This window comes from Ambystoma mexicanum, chromosome 5p, assembly GCF_040938575.1.
Source record: "Ambystoma mexicanum isolate Mex_15411 chromosome 5p, UKY_AmexF1_1, whole genome shotgun sequence".
NCBI lineage: Eukaryota > Metazoa > Chordata > Amphibia > Caudata > Ambystomatidae > Ambystoma > Ambystoma mexicanum.
In genome coordinates, this window is record NC_090930.1 from 247,646,717 (window position 1) to 247,665,186 (window position 18,470).

Below are 18,470 nucleotides of genomic sequence, written 5' to 3' on the forward strand. Positions count from 1 at the left end.
CACTACAAAATACTTTCTGAATGCTTTTGATTCAGCACCACAGCTCACTGCATCTTTCTTGAAATCCACTCTGGTGACTTATGGGCACTAGGCCCCATAACATCTTATGGCTTGACTGCTTAAGACAGGGGGAACTGGAGTTGAGGAGATTCTATTTTTAGTACTCGTTTATTTAGTAAGTGATTTTCTCACCAAAAGTGAAGATGACAAATATAACATACCTTTAATCATCGGATGCTTGTATCTGCTTAAATTCACATACTTTGCATAGGCCGATATCTAGTTGTTGGTGCGAGGAATCGAAAAGTAACGTCAACAGGGCATGTCTATAGTACTATCCTGATTGCAAAAGTCACCTGTGTTCTGAAAGGCCTAGTAAATTACTGTATTTTTGTACATTGACTGTAGAACCTGAAATTAGTGTGTGGCTTCTCTGTAGCCTTAGACGACTCACACTTTACCTGAGACTAAGCCTGGACTGCTCATCCACCTACCTTGATGGAGTTTTGGCTAACCTCTCCGAGTCTTCCCTGTTCACCATAACTGGTGTTGCTTTCTGAAGTCTTCCCCCACAGTGCAGACAAAAAATTCATCTCATGACCTTTTAAGAGCAAGAACCCCTGCCACAAGGAGCACTGTGGTAACAACCTCTTGTTTAATTACCTTAAAACTGTGGCAGGCCCCACATCGTGTCATGGAAGGCCTTGGCTTACGGGTCAGCTTACCTGTCCTACATGTCATTTAAGCAAGCAGCCCCAACAGGGAGATCAGACTCCACTGGACCAGCAGGCATTGGATAAGATGGAGAAATCCCATATACACGGCCCAGCACCATACATATAGAAGGTCAAAATTCAATGGATGCAGCAGGATGCAAGATATACGTTATTGGGGCCAGCCGAGGAAGGGATTTGAACAGTCTCAACCTCCTAATGAGCTTCTTTAAATATACCCTAAACCAAGCATGAAGATTTTGGCTCTGCTGGCCAACTGATGCTGAACATGTGCATTTGGGACATTCTATAAATAAACATAAGGACACATCTATATGAAATTTAAAGAAGGGGTCAAACATAATGGAAACAATTGTAGGTTTGCATTTTTTGCAGAAGTTAAATTTGTGTAACGCTATGTACTAGCATCTCGTTCCCCAGTGGTGTCCCTGGTGATAGGTTACTGTTGGATAACCAGGTGCTGCTTTTAGTCCTGCTTATCCAATCATAATTTAAAGTCCTGTCCTCCAGCAGAAGCAGTGTGCAATACTCTTGAGGACCCTCAGAGGATCCCTGGTGGTAGAGTCCCAGCAGGAGGCAATGGCACTTGGGCTCAGGGAGCCCAGTCACAGGTTCCAGGCGCTTATGAGTAACTCAAGTCGCATGGATCCGGTAACAGACAAGTGGCAGTCCATCAACACGAGCGCCACCAACAGTCACATGTAACTTCTGCAAACAGTCACTATTGCTAGGCTGTTACATGAAGGAGTAAACATTGTGGGATGCCTTGGAAAATAACCCTGTATTTTACCAGAGGACATCCCTGGGAGCAACCTTTCTGCATCTGTACCGAGTCCTTCATGTGTCATGTTGAGGTCTGGAGGATAGGCCAGTGCTGAATCCTACGGCACAAGATAGGCAGAAAAGAAAGCAACAGGCAGTGCAGAAGCCTCCCAACAGTGCTCTTGGCTAAAGCCCATGAGACAACATGTGCTAGTCAGATCCAGCAGGAGGTGCATACATAAAACTGGGTCAAACCCGAGATGGGGAGACTAGTGCTTCTAGATGGGGAAGGACTGACATGACCGTAATGAAAAACAGCAGGTTTAAAAACAGATCCTAAACCTCTGGACCTGTTGTAGTGAAAAAAGGGGTAGCCATACACACCATGCCATGTCCAGTTCAGCAAATTCAAAAAGATAGCTGTATTTTTACTAGCAAAAAGATCAGCCCAGCCCTATTGGTGCAACATCATAAGTATGTGGAAAGGAGATGGGACAAAGGAGTAATGTACGGAAGGTGCAAGAGCATCAAGTCATCGGTTTATGATGCATATCAAGAGAAAATAGTGACTTAGGAGAGTCTTACATTTCTTTGCAAGTACAGTATTAAATAGGTTTTGCAGGTTTCTGCAACCAATAATCAGACAATTAAACTGAATCTAAACCATTAACTGTTCTTAAAAACCAAGCAATACCACAGTAATACTTTAATAAGAGTGGTAGCGCTTAAATGTCCACTTAAAAAATAACACCCATTAACAATCTATACATTTGGAGGGCCTCCAATACCTCATCAAATTCTTCTGTCATTTTCCGAATTATTTCAGAATTCTGCATGTGTCTGAACATCTCTCCACTGACTACACCTGCAATGACAAGAGGTTTGCATTTTAGCAGTTCATAAACGCAGTAAAGTCTAAAAACAGTATTTTGTTTTAGTAGATCAATTTAGAATTATGAAGAAATATATGCCACCAGCCCAGCAGGCTAAAAACCCTTTCAGTTCATGTACATGTTAATCTACACCAAAGTAGCAAGTGCTGCTAAGATGGACAGTATGCAACAAAAAAACAAAGACATGGACATTTGGAAAAAACATTTTATAAAGAAAGAGTAATTTACGATTTGCTTTACAAGCGAGAAATCCACACAGCTAAGCTGAATCTCAAAACACTGTTTGCTTAAAGCACTACCAAACAAACCCAAACCAGGTCAAAAGTTTTGGTTCTTGCAGAATCATTGTATAAGCATTAGATGTTTGCCAGATGTTGATGTTATTCAGATCATTAGCAGGTACTATCAATCTGGTTGTGAAGAGAACAAAAGGTCTTAAAAGCTCCACTGAACTTTCACCCCTCAAGACATAGATGTTGCTTTCCTGCTGCCTCAAAAAAATTCACTACACAGCATTTTATGCCACAAGTTCTTTTGCAGCTCACAACACATGCATATAACGAGCAGCGTTTTAGTGCAGCAAGTACTTCCAATCAATCTCTTGCACTCTCTACCGTGTACTTGAAGCCAATCAGCAACAGTTTAATGTCAAACAAAACAATCTTAAGCGAACTCTGGGCCTGGTCAGGGGAATCCCAGTACACCAAGGTACCTACGAAGTATTGAAAGCATGCAAATAAATTAATAGTTACTCACTGTAGTGACTAACGTACTCTTACTGCATAGTCCCCTTGCCTCCTTGGGCGTCACCTCGCTAGGGACGGGAGACAGAACCTTTTTCACCAGAAAAAATCTTCCCCTTTAAACTTAGAGACACAGACGCGCGGGGGTGCGGCCCTGGGAGCATGCGTTCCTCTGACTCCGCCCACCAGCATCACTCCTCAGTCCGCACTGAAGCGTCAACAATATTACATTGCCTAATGACACCAGTATTATTAGGGGGGAGGATGGTGGGACGTATGGCGGAAAGGGGACTATGGACTAAACCCGTTGGTCACTATGGTAACTATTAATTACTCTTATGTCCTGTCACCTTTCCTCAATACTCCATGGGAAATTAAAAATGAATTTAGCCCCAGGGTGGAGAGGAGACCCTTCTTAAGACAACAAGTTCCTTAGGACCGCCTGTCGGAATGCCGCGTCTGACCTAGAGCCGGCGTCCAAACAGTAGTGCTTGCAGAAAGCTTAAGGGGTGGCCCAGGTAGCCACCCTGCTGATGACCTGCCACAGGGCTGGTCTCTGGAATGCTACGGCCGTGGCTCTGGCCCGACAGCGTGGGCATGCATGCAAGCAAGTTGGAAGCAGTTTGTGCTGCCCCTCATATGACTCCTTGATGGCTGTATCCATCCACCTTGCTATGGAGGCCTTGGATGCCTGATACCCAGGTGTTGACACCTACCCCACCAGAAGGTGACAGTGTGTCCGATTTGCAGAAGCACTTGGTCCTGTCTAGGTAGGTAAGAACATCTTCACGTTCCGATGGAAAGCAGAGACTACTTTGGGTAGGAATGCAGGGTGCGTTCTATCTTTGTGTAAAATAGTGTAGGGCTCGCCAGATGCCACCAGGTTGGAGAAGACCACCTCCTTTGAATTCCTACAAGTGCAGATGGCTGCCAAGTAGGTGCAGCATGTGTCCACCTGCACCCCGGAGTGAGTGAGGAATGCAGAAAAGGAGAGCACATTGTCCAACGTGCAAATCAGGGGAAGGGGCGGGAGGGCTGGGGAGGTCAATCTCATTAGAGTCTGCCCAGTGACAAATTCTGGTCCATTTACTCTTGTTCTGGGTCCTAGTAGCCTTGCTTCTAGCACCCTGGAGGATATCCACGTTAGCCTGAGTCCAAGGTGCTTCAGTGTAACCCGCTCAGGAACCACGCTACAAGCACCAATTTCTGCGGAGCAGGGTGGATGACCCTGCCCACCTGCTGCGAGAGGAGGTGAGCTGGGCCGAATGGTAGGTGAATGGGAGGCCTGTCAGAAAGGCTTAGGAGCTCCGAGAACTATGGCCTGGCCGGCCACCATGGAGCTATTAGATTGACACAGGTGTGATACGATTCCCTCATCTTGCAGGTCACCCTGTGGACCAGTGGTGTGGGCGGGAATGCATACACTGTCATGCCGTCCCATTGTATCTGAGTGCGTCGCCCAGAGAGCGGGGGCCCAGCCCCATCCAGGACGCAAACTGCTGGCACTTCTTGTTGGCCCAGGAGACGAAGAGCGAGAGGAAGGCCTAGAGAGCTAACCAGATAGCTTTCAGCTCCAGCCAATTGATATGGACTCCTGCTCCTGAAGGTACCAGACTCCATGGACACTGGTTGTCCAGAGTGCCCCCCTCCAAACCGCCCAGCCTTCCAGGGAGGAATCTGTGGTGATGGTGTCCTCAGGGGTCGGCTGCCAAAACGGCTCACCCGTCCTCAGGTTGCGGTCCCTGGACCACCATGTGAGGTCCGGGTGGAGACAGGAATGCTGATAAGCTCCTCTTGGGAGCCATGCTCCCGATTCCATGAGGCTGCGAAGTGCATCTGTAATCTCCTCTTGAGTCTTGTGTGGGGGACGGCCAGTAGGAAAACCACCATGGTGCCCATGGTACCACCAGGCCGAGGTCACCTCTCGGCTGAGGAAGTGGTTTACAGCCCTCTTGATGGCCATGATCTTGTCCTCCGAGGGGAAATACTCTCGGAGCTCGTGTCCCAGTTGAGACCCAGAAAGGTCAGGCTGCAGCTGAGACTTCTTGAGGTTCACAGAAAATCCCAGCTCGTGTAGAGTGATCATAAGAGCGGAGGAAGTGTGATGAACCGCCTCTGGCGATCTTGCACGGACGAGCTAGTCGTCCAGGTATGGGTAGGCGTGGTGGCCCTGGGCCCGAGGAGGGCCGCCACTGCATTCATCAGTCTGAGAAATACCCTGGGGGGCTGAGTTGAGGCCGAAGGGTAGAACCTTGCATTGGAAATGGCAGCCCATGATCCCGAACCGCAGAAAGGGGCGATGAGGCTGCCAAATGGGGACGTGTAGATAAGCGTCCTTCAGATACAGGGAGCACATCCAGTCTCCCTTGCACAGTGTCTCCACTATTAGTGCTGGTGTAACCATCTTGAATTTTTGAAGAGGGGAAAGGTTGAGGGTGGAAAGGTCCATAACTCCTCTCAGGCCAGCCTGGTTCTTTTGTATGGCGAAAATCCTGCAGTAGAAGTCCAAGCCTGTCTGGAAGGTTGGGACTTCTTCCGCTGCCTGGCTCTCAACGAGTGACCGAATTTCCACCAACAGAATTGCTGTCCCAATCTGTGGGAGAGGAGGGAGGTGAGGGAGGGATTGGTAGACTGTACCCCGTGGACACTACGGATAGGATCCAGGGGTTTGTAACCTTCTGACGCCAAATGTGTGCGTGAAGGGCAAGCCTGCCCCCCACCAGAGACACGTGGACCCGAAGGGGCGCGTCATGCCTTCTTTCCCTCCGAGGCTGTTGCGAAGGAGGAGGACTGAAATAAGCCCTTGCCCCCCCTAATCCCCTCCTTTTCTTTGCTCCGGTGCAGACTCAGAATGGTCAGGCTGTCTAGACCTCCATTCTTGGAAGCACCTGAAAACCGCTGAATGCCCGCACCTTACCGGATTGTTGATGTGACTGGGTGTACGCCTTAGGCGTGGCCTTCGTAAGAATACAGACTTTGGGAACTGTTTTTCTCATCTAGTTCATCGGTGGTGAAAGAGGTGGCCACCCTCGAATGGAAGGTCCAATATGCATTCATGGACGCCAGGGTTGAATTTAGTAGCCCAAAGCCAGGCAGTCCTCATGTCCGTGGCGATGCATATGGCCCAACCAGAGGTGTCAATGTGGGCCACAGTGGATTCCATGAGGTCTTGCGCCACCAGTTTGGCCTTTGCCAACCCTGTCTTTAAGCGTACCTGGCTCCGCACCGGACGTTCCGGTAGGAAGTTGGTTATTTCCCACCAAAGCCTCTGGTTAACGGCTGCCAGCATGGCATCCGCATTGGATTGACAAAGGTGCAGTGAGGTGTTAAAAAAAGCTTCTTTCCATAGCCTAGCAGCTCCTTGCCTAGCAGCGCCGAGGAGGACGAGGGAGGCTTAGAGTAGAGAGACGATGCAGCGATCACCCAAGAGTGCGGTTGAGGGTGTGCCGACACCAAGAGTGGATTCCCCCTCCATTTGCCTATACTTGGCATTGAGGCGCCGATTGACAGGCTGGGTCAAGTGGGGCTTAAGCCATCCCTTTTAGGCCAGAGTGGCAAAGTCCTTCTGCATCAGAATCCCAGTTCTAGCAACAGGGCGTAGAATGAGCACTTCAGCCAAGACCCCCGCCTCCGGTACAACCTCGGGTTGTGGGAGCCCCAAGTACTATGCCAAACCTGTGAGCCATTCAGGGGAGGCCTTAGTTGATGAGTGTGTCGGGGGCTTCAGTGTCCACCAGGGTGTCCAGTTGTCCAGAGCGGGTGGAAGAGTGCTGGATGCCAAGGGCTGCAGTGTTGAAACCGGAGCAGGTGGCTGCAGTGGAGGCTGGTGTGGCACTGCCTAAACAGACCCTCCATCTTATAGCGATTTTGCGATCCCGCAAAATGCTGCGAAAACGGCCTTTTTGTACGAAAACGGCACCTTTAAAAAAATATATGTAATCATTTTTTTTAATTCATCTGCAAAAATTACGGTTTAAAGATAAATTACTCAGGGTGTAAGGTTCTCAACTTTTTTTTTTCACAAGAAATGAAATGCGCCAACACATCTCATCACTTGCGCCCAAAAAAAGAGCAGCCCAATCCACAAGGGACACGTGAATGGGCCATTTTATGTGCGCGCCCATTCAAATGGCCTTTTTCACCGCCTTGATCAAATAAAGTGGTGTTTCTGCCAATTTAAAATCGCATCAGTCGTTTCCAAGCAAGATGCACTTTTAAGTGTGCAGAAATTGTAGGCAACCCTACGCACACGGGATGTGGGGGTGCTACTGCATGACAGGGTCTTTCCTGACCCTATCATGCATTTCTTTTAAGGTATGAACCGCTGCTGTGTCGCTTGCATATCTGTTCCTCAAACAGGATAAAAATGCATTTTTTGGGGTCGCATTTTACACTGGCAGGGCCCTGAAGGGCCTGTCCCTGTGAAAGGCACTGGGAGCTTGCAGAACACTGTCGGGAGAGCGATTCTATTCAGGGTAATACCCATTTTGATGACAAAAATTGATCGAATGGTACAATTTGACCTATTTCGTCCAGTACTATTCGATCGAGTTTTATAAGTACCGAACATGTGTTGCGGGGGTGTCACCCGCACCCCAAGTTCAGTATTATTTGGGTTAGGGGGTTGCAGAGGTGTTCCCCACTTCCTCTAAATTGGAGGCGGGGACAGAAAAACAAGAAAACGAAAAAGGGACCCTGCAGAGTCGGATCCGACTCGCGTTAGAGGGACGGATCTGACAACGCAGCGTTTCAGGAGAAGCGGCAGCAAACAAGCAGTTAAGTAGGCGAGGGGGTGGTGGTGAAAGGTACATTTTGGGTTGTTTGGCTGAAGTGCAAATCAATTTGCGGTGAAATGGACTACGGTCAATTCCGCCACAAATAATTACACTTTGGTCAAACAACCCAGAACACCATTCAAGGCAGCTGACCAGCGTACAATTTGTGCTACAGCTCAAGCCTGTGGCAATGCGCCGGACCCCTTTGAGAATAAGGTGACCTGCTCATTTCCAAAAATGGGTTGTCTAAAAATAGCATATCCTTGGCTCTATTTTTAAATGCCCCATTTTTTGAGGATCTCGGTCTAAATCTACATTTAAAAAAAATAAAAAATGGTTAGACTGAGAACGAAAGGCGAGGGAGGGAGAGTGATGGGTGAGATGTGAAGTGATAGGCAAGAAAGCAGAGGAAGAGCAGCGGGTCAGGAGGAGGAAGCGGTGCACAAGAGCAGAGGAAGCAGTGATGCGGTGGGCCCGAAATCTGAGAGCGAGCGGAGGTACAGAAAGGAGAGGGAGTGTGGGGTCACTGAGCCAGAAAGCAGAGAGGAAGTGGTTTGCCGGAAAGAGGCAGTGAGCTGCAGTTTGGGAAAAGATGAGGGAAGAGTGTGATAGAAAGGGAGAAAGGACGCAAGATGCAGCAGCAGCACAAATTAATGAAGGAATGTATATTGCGGGAGGAATTGAGTGTAAGGTGCGAGTATGATTTGGAGTGTGGCAGGGGATGGGCAGTGCAAATTGTAACTTGACAGAGTGACATAGCACGTGAGTATTTGGATGACCGAGTGAGAGGTTCAGGAATGAAAGTTGTGATGGGGAGTTGGTGAGATGTGTGTTGGTGCGAGGTGTGTGGGGTGGTGAGGTGTGTGGGGTGGTGAGGTGTGTGGGGTGGTGAGGTGTGTGGGGTGGTGAGATGTGGGGTGGTGAGAGGTGTGGGGGGTATCGGGTAATATCCCCATATATATGGTCGCCGTAAATAATATTGCTGGGAAAAGGTTGCAGCAATATTATATGGGTGACCATATATATGGTGACAGGGGCAAATGAAAAAAAAAAAATCTAAATGAAAAAAAAAAGTTTGGGGGTGTCCCCCGCATGTTCCATGCAGTAATGTCGCCACAAAAAACGGCAATTTTTCGGCGATATTTTGTGCATGGCAAAATTTTTGTGGCGACATTATTACATGGAACCGTGTGTGGGTGATTGGAGAACACAGAAAGGGAATATTTTCAGCATTACAACTGATAATGATCAATTTAGTTAAAACTATTATATAGGCATGCACATTAAACCAAAAAATGTAGCCAAATCAGACACTGTTCTGCCAAGCCAGAGACATCTGGGACAATTCCTATTAAATACAAAAGATACATAATGATACCCTGCTCTCTTGTAGCCTTGCACTCTGCCTATTTCCTGCAATGTGGCAATCTTGCACCCTCCACTTAATACAAAATGTCTTGCAAAAATGCCGCAATTAATAAAGGTGTGTGCCGCAAAATTTGCCATTTCATGCCGCAAAATCCTGGAAGGTCTACCTAAACTGTGGGAGGCAGGGGAGCCGGCAGGGGCAGCGGTTGCTGCACCGGAGCCTGTGGCGCTTGTTAGGGAGAATACTCTGTTTAGGCTGAATTTCCTAACCTAGTGAGTCCCCCAGCAGCTTTGCTGGATTTTTGGGGTTTATTTTTTTCTCCTGCCAAGAGTGAGACTCTTTTACCCTCACTCTTGGGCATGATTTCAGTGTGTTTCTTTGACTCTAAATGTGTTTATTGGGCTACGGGGTCTTTTACTCCATAGGGCTTCATGTGTTTTTGTGATGTGTGTTACACAGCACCCTCAGTGCAGTAACACAGGAGTGTCATAGTGACCCCTCAGTATAGACTCCATACCCTGGGACAGACTGTCTCCCAAGGCATGTAAAGTCACCATTGACTTTACTAGTCTTGAATTCTGAATAGAACCAGTACAAACCATCATATTGTGGACGTACTGGCTGGGGCAATTAGATTGCCCCGGGGTCTGTTAGTCGAGGGGGCACGTCTCCGTCCCCCCTGATCGAGTTTTGGCTGGTGGCAGTGGATACTACTTTTCATATTCAACCGCGAATATTTCTCTATGGGATTTTCCCATTGTTCGAGGCTACTATCTTTATTTAATTACGATAGCCTCGAACATACCGCCAGTTTATTTATTTAATATTAATTCTCTGGTTGGTATTTTTTGCCAAAACTCGGTTCTAAAATGGCATTTGTGTTCTCTTCTGTGACTCCAACCCAAGTCGAGCCCTTTGTTCCACTTTTTGGCGGGTTTCTCCACAGAAGCCCTCCAAAGTGGTGCCACTCTGTCTGGGGTATTTAGGAGGGGTGGAGGGGGATTTAGGCACCCTGGACTGAGTTGCCTAGGCAACTCAATTCGCACTCCGTCCTGATTGGCCCAAGTGGTGAGCCGGCCAGCTCACCACTTAGCATGTTTGAGTGACAGCTAGGCTGAGTGAATGGGGGTTTTCTGCATATAAGCAGGGCTTTGGGGACTGGAACTTCAGAAGTCGCCACAGGACCTAACAATCCGACGAGGGAGAAGCTGAGCTGACCTGCCACGACGACACCACCGGTGGAGCCCTGCTGGACCGTCTCACCACTTTTCCCAACGACAGAGGAGATCTCCCGCCAGAGAGTCTTCTTCCTTTGACTGGTGGGGATAACCAGTTTCACCGTCTTTTCGCCTTCCTGACGTATCTCGTGGCCGCCTTGCCTGTGCCAAGCACCCCGGCAACCGGGATACCACGTTTTACCATGACCGCGAATTAAAGGGTAATACCTTTAACCGGAAAACTCTGCGGCTGGTTTCTTCCCTGGCAGTGCAACGACCTTCATCTTTCCTCCAAGTCGAGATCTTCTCTTCCACTGGATGACGAGACTTGCACCCGCTGCCAGGAACAACTGCCACCGCTGGAGGATCCTTCCCACTTAAGGTACCGTGTCCCGCCCGGCTTCCCTTGCCACCGACTGTACGGGGTAGATTTAGCCCCCGGCTTTCGAACCTGGGTTAGCCTGGGACACACTGGCTAAACTTTTCTGAGCCTCTCTAAACTCTTTTCGAACTCTCTGCAAGACTTTCTAAGCCTAGTGTAACTGTGATCTTGTGCACATTTGTGCTCTGCTCTCTCTAAGAGTGGGCCCAGCCTATGGACTTTGGCTCACAAGTGACTTTTGCTCTTCTGCCTTGCTAATAGTGTTCCTAAATCTTAGAGTGGTGTACCTTCCCATATTCTGTCTTTTTCCCTCCCTTCTTCATAAACTTATTGGAGTGCCATCTATAGTTAAGCGCTCACCTCTGTATGGAAATAAGTGGTGTTAACTAAAACTTCTCTGATAAGGAACGAGGGTTGTATATATTATAAAAGTAACTGTGTTTAGAGTGTTTTACCATAAGAGTGCTGGAGTGTTTCAAACAGTGCGTTTTTAAATAAATAATTATATGACAATGCATTACTTACCGTAAAAGCATTTCTGATGGTTGTATCTGCTTAGATTCACATGCTGTGCATAGGTCCGACATCCAGTGGTCACTGCGGAGTATTGCATTTTGTTTTTCGTAGTCGAAAAGGGGACGTCGACAAGGCGTGTCTGTAACACTATCCCTATAGTGACGTGCGTTGTACCCACAATCCCTCACGCGTCGAGGTCCCTCTGTTTGTATTTTTCTGCCCTGAGGGAGCCTTTTAGCCGTGAGTGAGTACAGAAAAGAGAGAAATATATATAAAAGGATGTCTATGTTCCTTCCATCCGAGCGGGGAGGAAGGGTGGGCGCATGTGAATCTAAGCAGATACAACCATCAGAAATGCTTTTACGGTAAGTAATGCATTGTCTTCTGATGTTTGTTAATCTGCTTAGAATCACATGCTGTGCATAGACTAGCGAGCAGTACCCGGAGTTGGCGGTGGGTTATGAGAAGGAACAGTAGAGAAAAGATGTCTTAATACTGCCTGCCCAACCTGGGAATCAGATCTAGAGTGTGCATCTAGACAGTAGTGTTTTGTAAATGTGTGCACCGAACTCCAGGTTGCCGCTTTGCAGATGGACTCAAGGGGAACATTTGCAATGAATGCTATGGAAGCCCCCGTGCCTCGAGTGGAATGTGCTCTTGGCTTGAAGGGTAGTTCTCTCTTAGCAAGAGTGTAACAGAGTGATGCATTGAACAATCCATCTAGATATAGTGGATTTTGAGACCGCATCTCCTTCTCTTCCTGCTGCCACCGAGACAAAGAACTGATTAGTCTTTCTCAGTGGTCTGGGTCTTTCCATGTAGAACATGACAGCTCTGCGTACATCTAGTGTATGCAGACTTTTTTCTCCCGAGCTGGAAGGGTTTTGAAAGAACGTTGGTAGTTCTATAGTTTGGTTTACATGAAATTTCGAGATGAATTTAGGTGCAAACCTTGGGTGTGTGCGTAGAACCACCTTATCTTTGTGAACTGTTATGAAGGGGTCTAGTACAGAGAGAGCCTGTAGTTCACTTACTCTCCTAATGGAGGTGATAGCTATTAGGAAAGCAGTCTTAAGGGTGATATCTTTAAGAGTTGCCTTGTGCATGGGTTCGAAGGGAGGGCCCATGAGTCTGGAAAGTACCACATTTAAGTCCCATCCGGGAGCTGGGTTAGCTATCGGAGGGTGTATCCTCTTTACCCCCTCCATGAAGGCTTTGATAACTGGTATCTTCCACCACGACACTAAGTTGGTGTAACGCTCACCTGATTCTCGCAGAGGCGCCGGTCTTGACTGGGCGACTACCGTATCTTCAAAGGTGATGTGTAGCACCCGGTTGGCTCTTTGGGCTGGACCTCTGTGCACTGTATGCCTGACGTGTAGAGTAAGATGTCTGCAGATAGAAAATATGGGGTTAATGAACTGGGGTTATTGGGGTGTCCCTATCTCTTTCCTCTTCTCCTCTCCTGTAGACCCCCAAAGGTTAACGCTCTCACCTTAGGTAAGTGAATGCCGAGCTCTCCATCTGCCTCGGGGCAGGGTGCTGTAACCAGTTTCTTCACTGGATAGGTAGCGCAGGCCTCTTGACTTCAGAGGACTGCTGTCCGTCGTTTACTGCACGAACGGTAAGTTTCGAGTCATTCAAATGTCTTTAAAGTCTTTAGTAATGATGTCTCTTGTTTTGCAGGGTTCCGGCGATGGCGGATGACGGGCTGAAGTGAGTTGAAGATGGAGCCCGTGTGATGAATAGAAGCGCCTGGAAGCACGTAAGTAAGCGCTTGTTGCCTGCTTCACTATGCGCTCTGTCTTTTTATTTTGCAGGTACGAGTTCGGAGCGGCTGCAGGGTGCCGGAATACCCACTGGATTAGATGTGGAAAGGAGTAATGGCACGTGAGTATTAAAGTTCCCCAATGTCTTTAAACGCACCTTGTTTTGTCTTTCAGATGCGGGATGCAGCGCCGAAGGCCTCCGGAGCGTGCGAAGAGTTGGTAAACTTGCCTTTCAGATGCCGGAATGCTAACCTGTTCTTTCTTGTCTTTATAGGTGTTGCTGAAGACTGGATTCAGGATGGTAAGCCTTTGCCTTTCAGATGCCGGAATGCTAACCTGTTCTTTCTTGTCTTTATAGGTGTTGCTGAAGACTGGATTCAGGATGGTAAGCCTTTTTCCTTAGGCCCAGGACCGGATGCAGAAGACACGATGAGCGTTCTGCTGCAGAGGTTGCAGAATAACGCAAAGCAAGATTCATCCACCGGGTGTGGTTTAAATAGCCTCCTGTAGTGCTTAGGTGTCTCCTTCCACAGCCACGCCTAAGTAAGAAAAGAGTTCCTGGTAAGAAAAAAGTTCCTGCCTTCCAGAAGAGTTCCAGTGTTCTGAATCTAGGGAGTGGCTCCAGCCCCACCCAACAGGAAAAGTAGTTCCAAACAGAAGAGGATCAGAGGCTCAACTGGCAGGCAAGTAAGCAGCATGGTCTGCTGCAGGTAAGTCCACCCAAGCATTATGAGCCCGGCGCTTCCAGCGCTGGGACTGGGCATATTTATGAGCCTGGTGCCACTGGCGCCAGGACTGGGTCCAAAAGGTCCCAATTGGGACTGGTTGGCACTCGGAACCTGGGTTATGGACCTGCTTCCAAGGGAGTTGGGAAAACCCTGACCTTTTGGAAGCAGAGATCATGACAGTTGGGAAGTGGTGTATGCAGAAAGTGCCGCTAGGTGGACTTTAATGGAATTGAACACTAAACCTGAATCCAGTAAATGGGTCAAGTATAGAATAATGTCAGTAGGAGAGCAGTCAACTGGGTTGATGCTAGTACCTCTACACCAGATAACGAATCTTTTCCATTTGCTAGAATAGCAGTGTCGAGTATTAGGTTTTCTGGCTTCACTGAGGATGTCCATACATCTCTGTGGGAGTTGTAAATGTCCAAATTCTATGATCTCAGGAGCCAGGCTGCTAAGTTCATGGTCTGAGGGCATGGATGCAGTGTTCTGCCCTTGTCTTGTGACAGCATGTTGTACGGGCAGGGAAGTTTCACTGGGGGAGATAGGGACATCTCCATCAAGTGAGCGAACCATGGCTGCCGGGCCCACATTGGGGCCACTAGTATCATTGTAACCTGCTCCTGATGCATCTTGTGCACCACTTTGTTGAGAAGGGGAGTCGGGGGAAAGGCGTAAACAAATTTCCCTGACCATAGAATCGACAGACCGTTCCCCTTGGACTGGTTCTGGGGGTACCTGGAGGCGTAACTTTGGCATTGTGAGTTTTCCAGAGTTGCGAACAGGTCTATTTCCGGGAAACCCCATTGAGTGAAGACGTCTAAGACGATGTCTTTGAGTAATTGCCATTCGTACTCTCCGGGCAGGGGGAAGTCTCTGCTGAGTTTTTCTGCTAGAAGATTGAGTTCCCCTGGTACATGTTGTGACAGTAGGAACATGTTGTGTCTGAGAGCCCACTTCCATATATTCTGGGACAGTTTGGACAGTCCTGGAGAGTGAGTGCCTCCTTGCTTGTTGATGTAGTACATGGCTGTGGTGCTGTCTGTGAGGACCATCACTGTCTTTTCTTGTAGCTGTTTCTGAAAGGCTTTCAGTGCTTTGAACACCGCTAGTAGTTCCAGCAGGTTTATATGCTTGGATGCTAAGCTCGGAGTCCAAACTCCGTGGGCCGTCTGATGGGATAGGTGAGCCCCCCATCCTGTAAGGGATGCGTCTGTGGTTAGAGTGGCTTCCACTGCGGGTGTGGCAAAAGTTTTCCCTAATAACAGGTTTTCTTTTGTCCACCACCGTAGCGAGAGAACCAAGGCCTGCGAGACCACCACTAGATCGTCCCATTGTCCGCTGGCCTGACACCACTGGCTGTAGAGCCACTCTTGCATTGGGCGCATGCGCAGGCGCGCGTGAGGTACCAAATAAATACATGACGCCATCATCCCTAGCAAGCGCATTGCTTTGCGTACCGTCACCTCTCGGCCTGCTACATAATGGGGAATTTGAAACAGCATGTTTTGGACCCTCTCGTTGGAGGGGAATACAAGGCCGTCCTTTGTTCGAATTAGAGCCCCTAGGAATTGTTTGGTTTGGCTGGGGTCTAAGCTGGACTTCTTTTCGTTGATGGAGAAGCCCAGTTGGGACAAAAGGTCTACGGTCTTTTGGGTATTGGAGAAGCATGTTTCATAAGAATCCCCTGTTATGAGCCAGTCGTCGAGGTAAGGGTATACCGGGATGGATAATCTGCGCAGGTGGGCCGCTGCCACTGCCAGTACTTTCGTGAATACCCTTGGTGCAGATGCTATCCCGAAGGGTAGTACTCTGACCTGGTAGTGTTTGTCCTCCATTTTGAACCTGAGGTATTTTCTGTGCGATGTCAACATTAAAATATGAAAGTATGCATCTTTCATGTCCAGTGTTGTCATGTAATCCCGTTGTGATAACAGTGGGATTACCTCCTGTAAGGTCACCATACGAAACTTTTGGGGTTTGACAAATATGTTCGCTGGGCGCAGATCTAATACAGGGCGCATGGTTAAGTCCTTTTTGGGTACAAGGAAGTACACTGAATAAATACCTTCTGTTACCTGTGATAGGGGGACGGGCTCTATAGCTTCTTTCTTCAGTAGTTCTTCCACCTCTTGAAGAAGAATGGAGAGGTGTTGCGGTGTCATGCGTCGGTTCCGTGGGGGTTTGTACTTCGGGGAACCGTTGAACTCGATGCAGTATCCGTGGGCTATGGTGGATAATACCCAACGGTCTGACGTGATTCCCTCCCATGCTGAAAGGAACGATGTTAGACGGCCCCCGACCGGTGATGCATGGGAGGGGACCCGAATTTTCGGGTCATTTGCTGGTATTGGGCGTGGAACCTCTGGGGATGGAGCCACGACCTCTTCCTTTGCCACAGCGTTGGCCTCTTTGACTGAACTGGGTGTTACCCTGGTTAGTGGGCCAGTTGGAGCCAGAGTAATATTGTTGTTGTTGGTTCTGTTGCTGTCTTTGGCCACGAAAGGAGCGTTTATTACCATAGCCTCGCCTGTTAGGGGGCCTAGAAATTTGATCAAGAGTCTTGATGGTATCAAACTCTTTTTTAGCATGTTCTAGGGCCTCATCTACTGCTTTCCCAAACAGATGCGTCTGTTCAATGGGTTTATTTATGAGGGAGGCTTGGGTTTCGGGCTTAAAACCTGAATTGCGTAGCCAAACGTGGCGCTTGAGAAGTATTCCCTGCACTAGGGAGCGGCCAGCCGTCTCAGCGGCATCTAGGGAGTTTTTAACGATGCCCTGGTTTACCAGTGTGCCCTCTGATATTATAGCTAGCAGGCGAGAACGCAGAGGTTCAGGTGCTTCCTCTGCTTCGCTGCGCAGCTTGTTCCACTGTGCATCTGCGTAGCTAGCTAAAAGTGAGTTGTTATTAGCAATTCTAGTAGAGAAGGCGGCGGAGGTCGTGATTCTCTTCCCCAGTGCGTAGAGTTTTTTGCCTTCTTTGTCTGGAGGTGCTTCACTAGTGGATAGTGGCACCCCTGCTCTTTTTCTTGTGTTGGTAACCACAAGGGAGTCCGGAATAGAGTGTCCTCTGATGTATAAAGGGTCAGAGGATGAAGGGCTGAAGAGCTTTTCTATTCTAGGGTTGACCCCTCTTACTAAAGCTGGGTTAGTAAGGGAAGGAGAAATTCTTCTTTTAATAGAAGCCAGAAGTGGAATAGATTGGCTAACAGGGGCTTTTTCTTTGATGACTTTTTCTACAAAGTCAATGTCTGGAAGAGTTTCCCCTGTATCAATCTCAAAATGCGCTGCTGCCTTGCGCAATAGTGCATTGAGGGAAGGTTGGTCATCTATGGGAGAGGAGTTCCCATGTGAATCCTTGAGAGGAGAAGGGAGAAAGGCATCAGGGTCTGAATGTACTGATGGGGATTGCCAAGGCTGCACTGACGGTAAATGCCAGGGCTGCGAGGTGGCTGTATCCTCTTCAAACCCTGTAGCAGTGGTGTAAGGATCTTCTTCGAACCCCTCTTCCTCAAGTTCTACCTCTTCTTCTCCACCCAAACACTTCTCATCTTCTTGGAGGTATTGCTCCTCCTCAGTGAGGTCAACCAGCCTAGGAATCTTGACTCTAGGGTCATCCTGTGGCCATTCTCTTTGTCTTTTGTGAGTGGGTGGGTCTTGGTTTCCTAGAAACCTTTCCATTTTCTCCATGCAAGAATGGAGTCTTTCAAGGGTCTCATGGGGTACCCCTGAATAGTCTAGAGGGGGGAAATTAGTGTTTTCGCCTTCGAATCGTTTCGAACGCTCCCACAACGTCGACGAGAGGTTCCCGTCTCCTTCTGAAAAGCCTTCAGGTAGTTCGGAAGCGTCCTTTGGAGAAAGGGGGAGTTCCTGGCTACTTTTATGTTTTTTCGACGCGGTATTCGACGTTTGTTTCGTCGTCCGCGTACGTTTGTCTTCGGCGACAATTCTCGCTAGGCTCTCGACCACGATTTTGTCCGTCGAGGGCTCTGGTGTCGACGTTGTGTGCGTTGCGCGTTGTACCTTGACGGTCGCTCTATGGAGCGTTGCGTCGGATGTTTTTGGGGTAGCGCCCGTGTTAGATGGAAGCCCAATCGCTGGTCGCGGTTGCGTTTGCGGTGGGGCTTGTGACCTTTACGGTCTGCGGTAGACGCCGGAGTGCCCTGCGTCCCCTTCGGCGCTGATGGATCCTTCGTTCTCGACGAAGAAGAGCCGTGGGTAGTGTGTTTAGCCTTATGGGGTTTGTGTGCGTCCTTGTCGCCGGGGTGTTCATCCCCATAAGCAGGGCGTGAGCCGAGCCCGTCGGGGCCGGGGACGGACGACGAGGAGCGGGAGCGCTCCTTCTGGGGGTTCATGACTTCCGTAACGGACGTCGAGTTATCGCACTCCTCGTCACTTTCAGTAACAGCGGCAGCGGGTGAGAAAACTGACTTCGACATCGCGTAGTCCGCCCACCTCTTAACCCTACGTTCTTTAAGAGTCCTGGGTTTTAAGAGCTTGCAGGCTGCGCAGCTGTTCTCTATGTGATCGAGGGGTAAGCAACGATTACAGAGCTTGTGCTTATCTTTCCAAGTATATTTGC

The 18,470-nt window shown here is 48.6% G+C and overlaps 1 protein-coding gene across 6 annotated transcripts in view; it reads right to left on the bottom strand.

Annotated features, from left to right (window-relative positions):
• STAG2 (STAG2 cohesin complex component) overlaps nucleotides 1-18,470 on the bottom strand; it is a 2,060,662-nt gene that overhangs the window by 1,586,268 nt on the left and 455,924 nt on the right. For all 6 annotated transcript variants that reach the window (XM_069612659.1, XM_069612661.1, XM_069612663.1 and 3 more), the window contains exon 8: nucleotides 2,285-2,361. In XM_069612659.1, coding sequence (XP_069468760.1) covers nucleotides 2,285-2,361 — 77 coding nt within the window. The remainder of the gene's footprint in view (nucleotides 1-2,284; nucleotides 2,362-18,470) is intronic.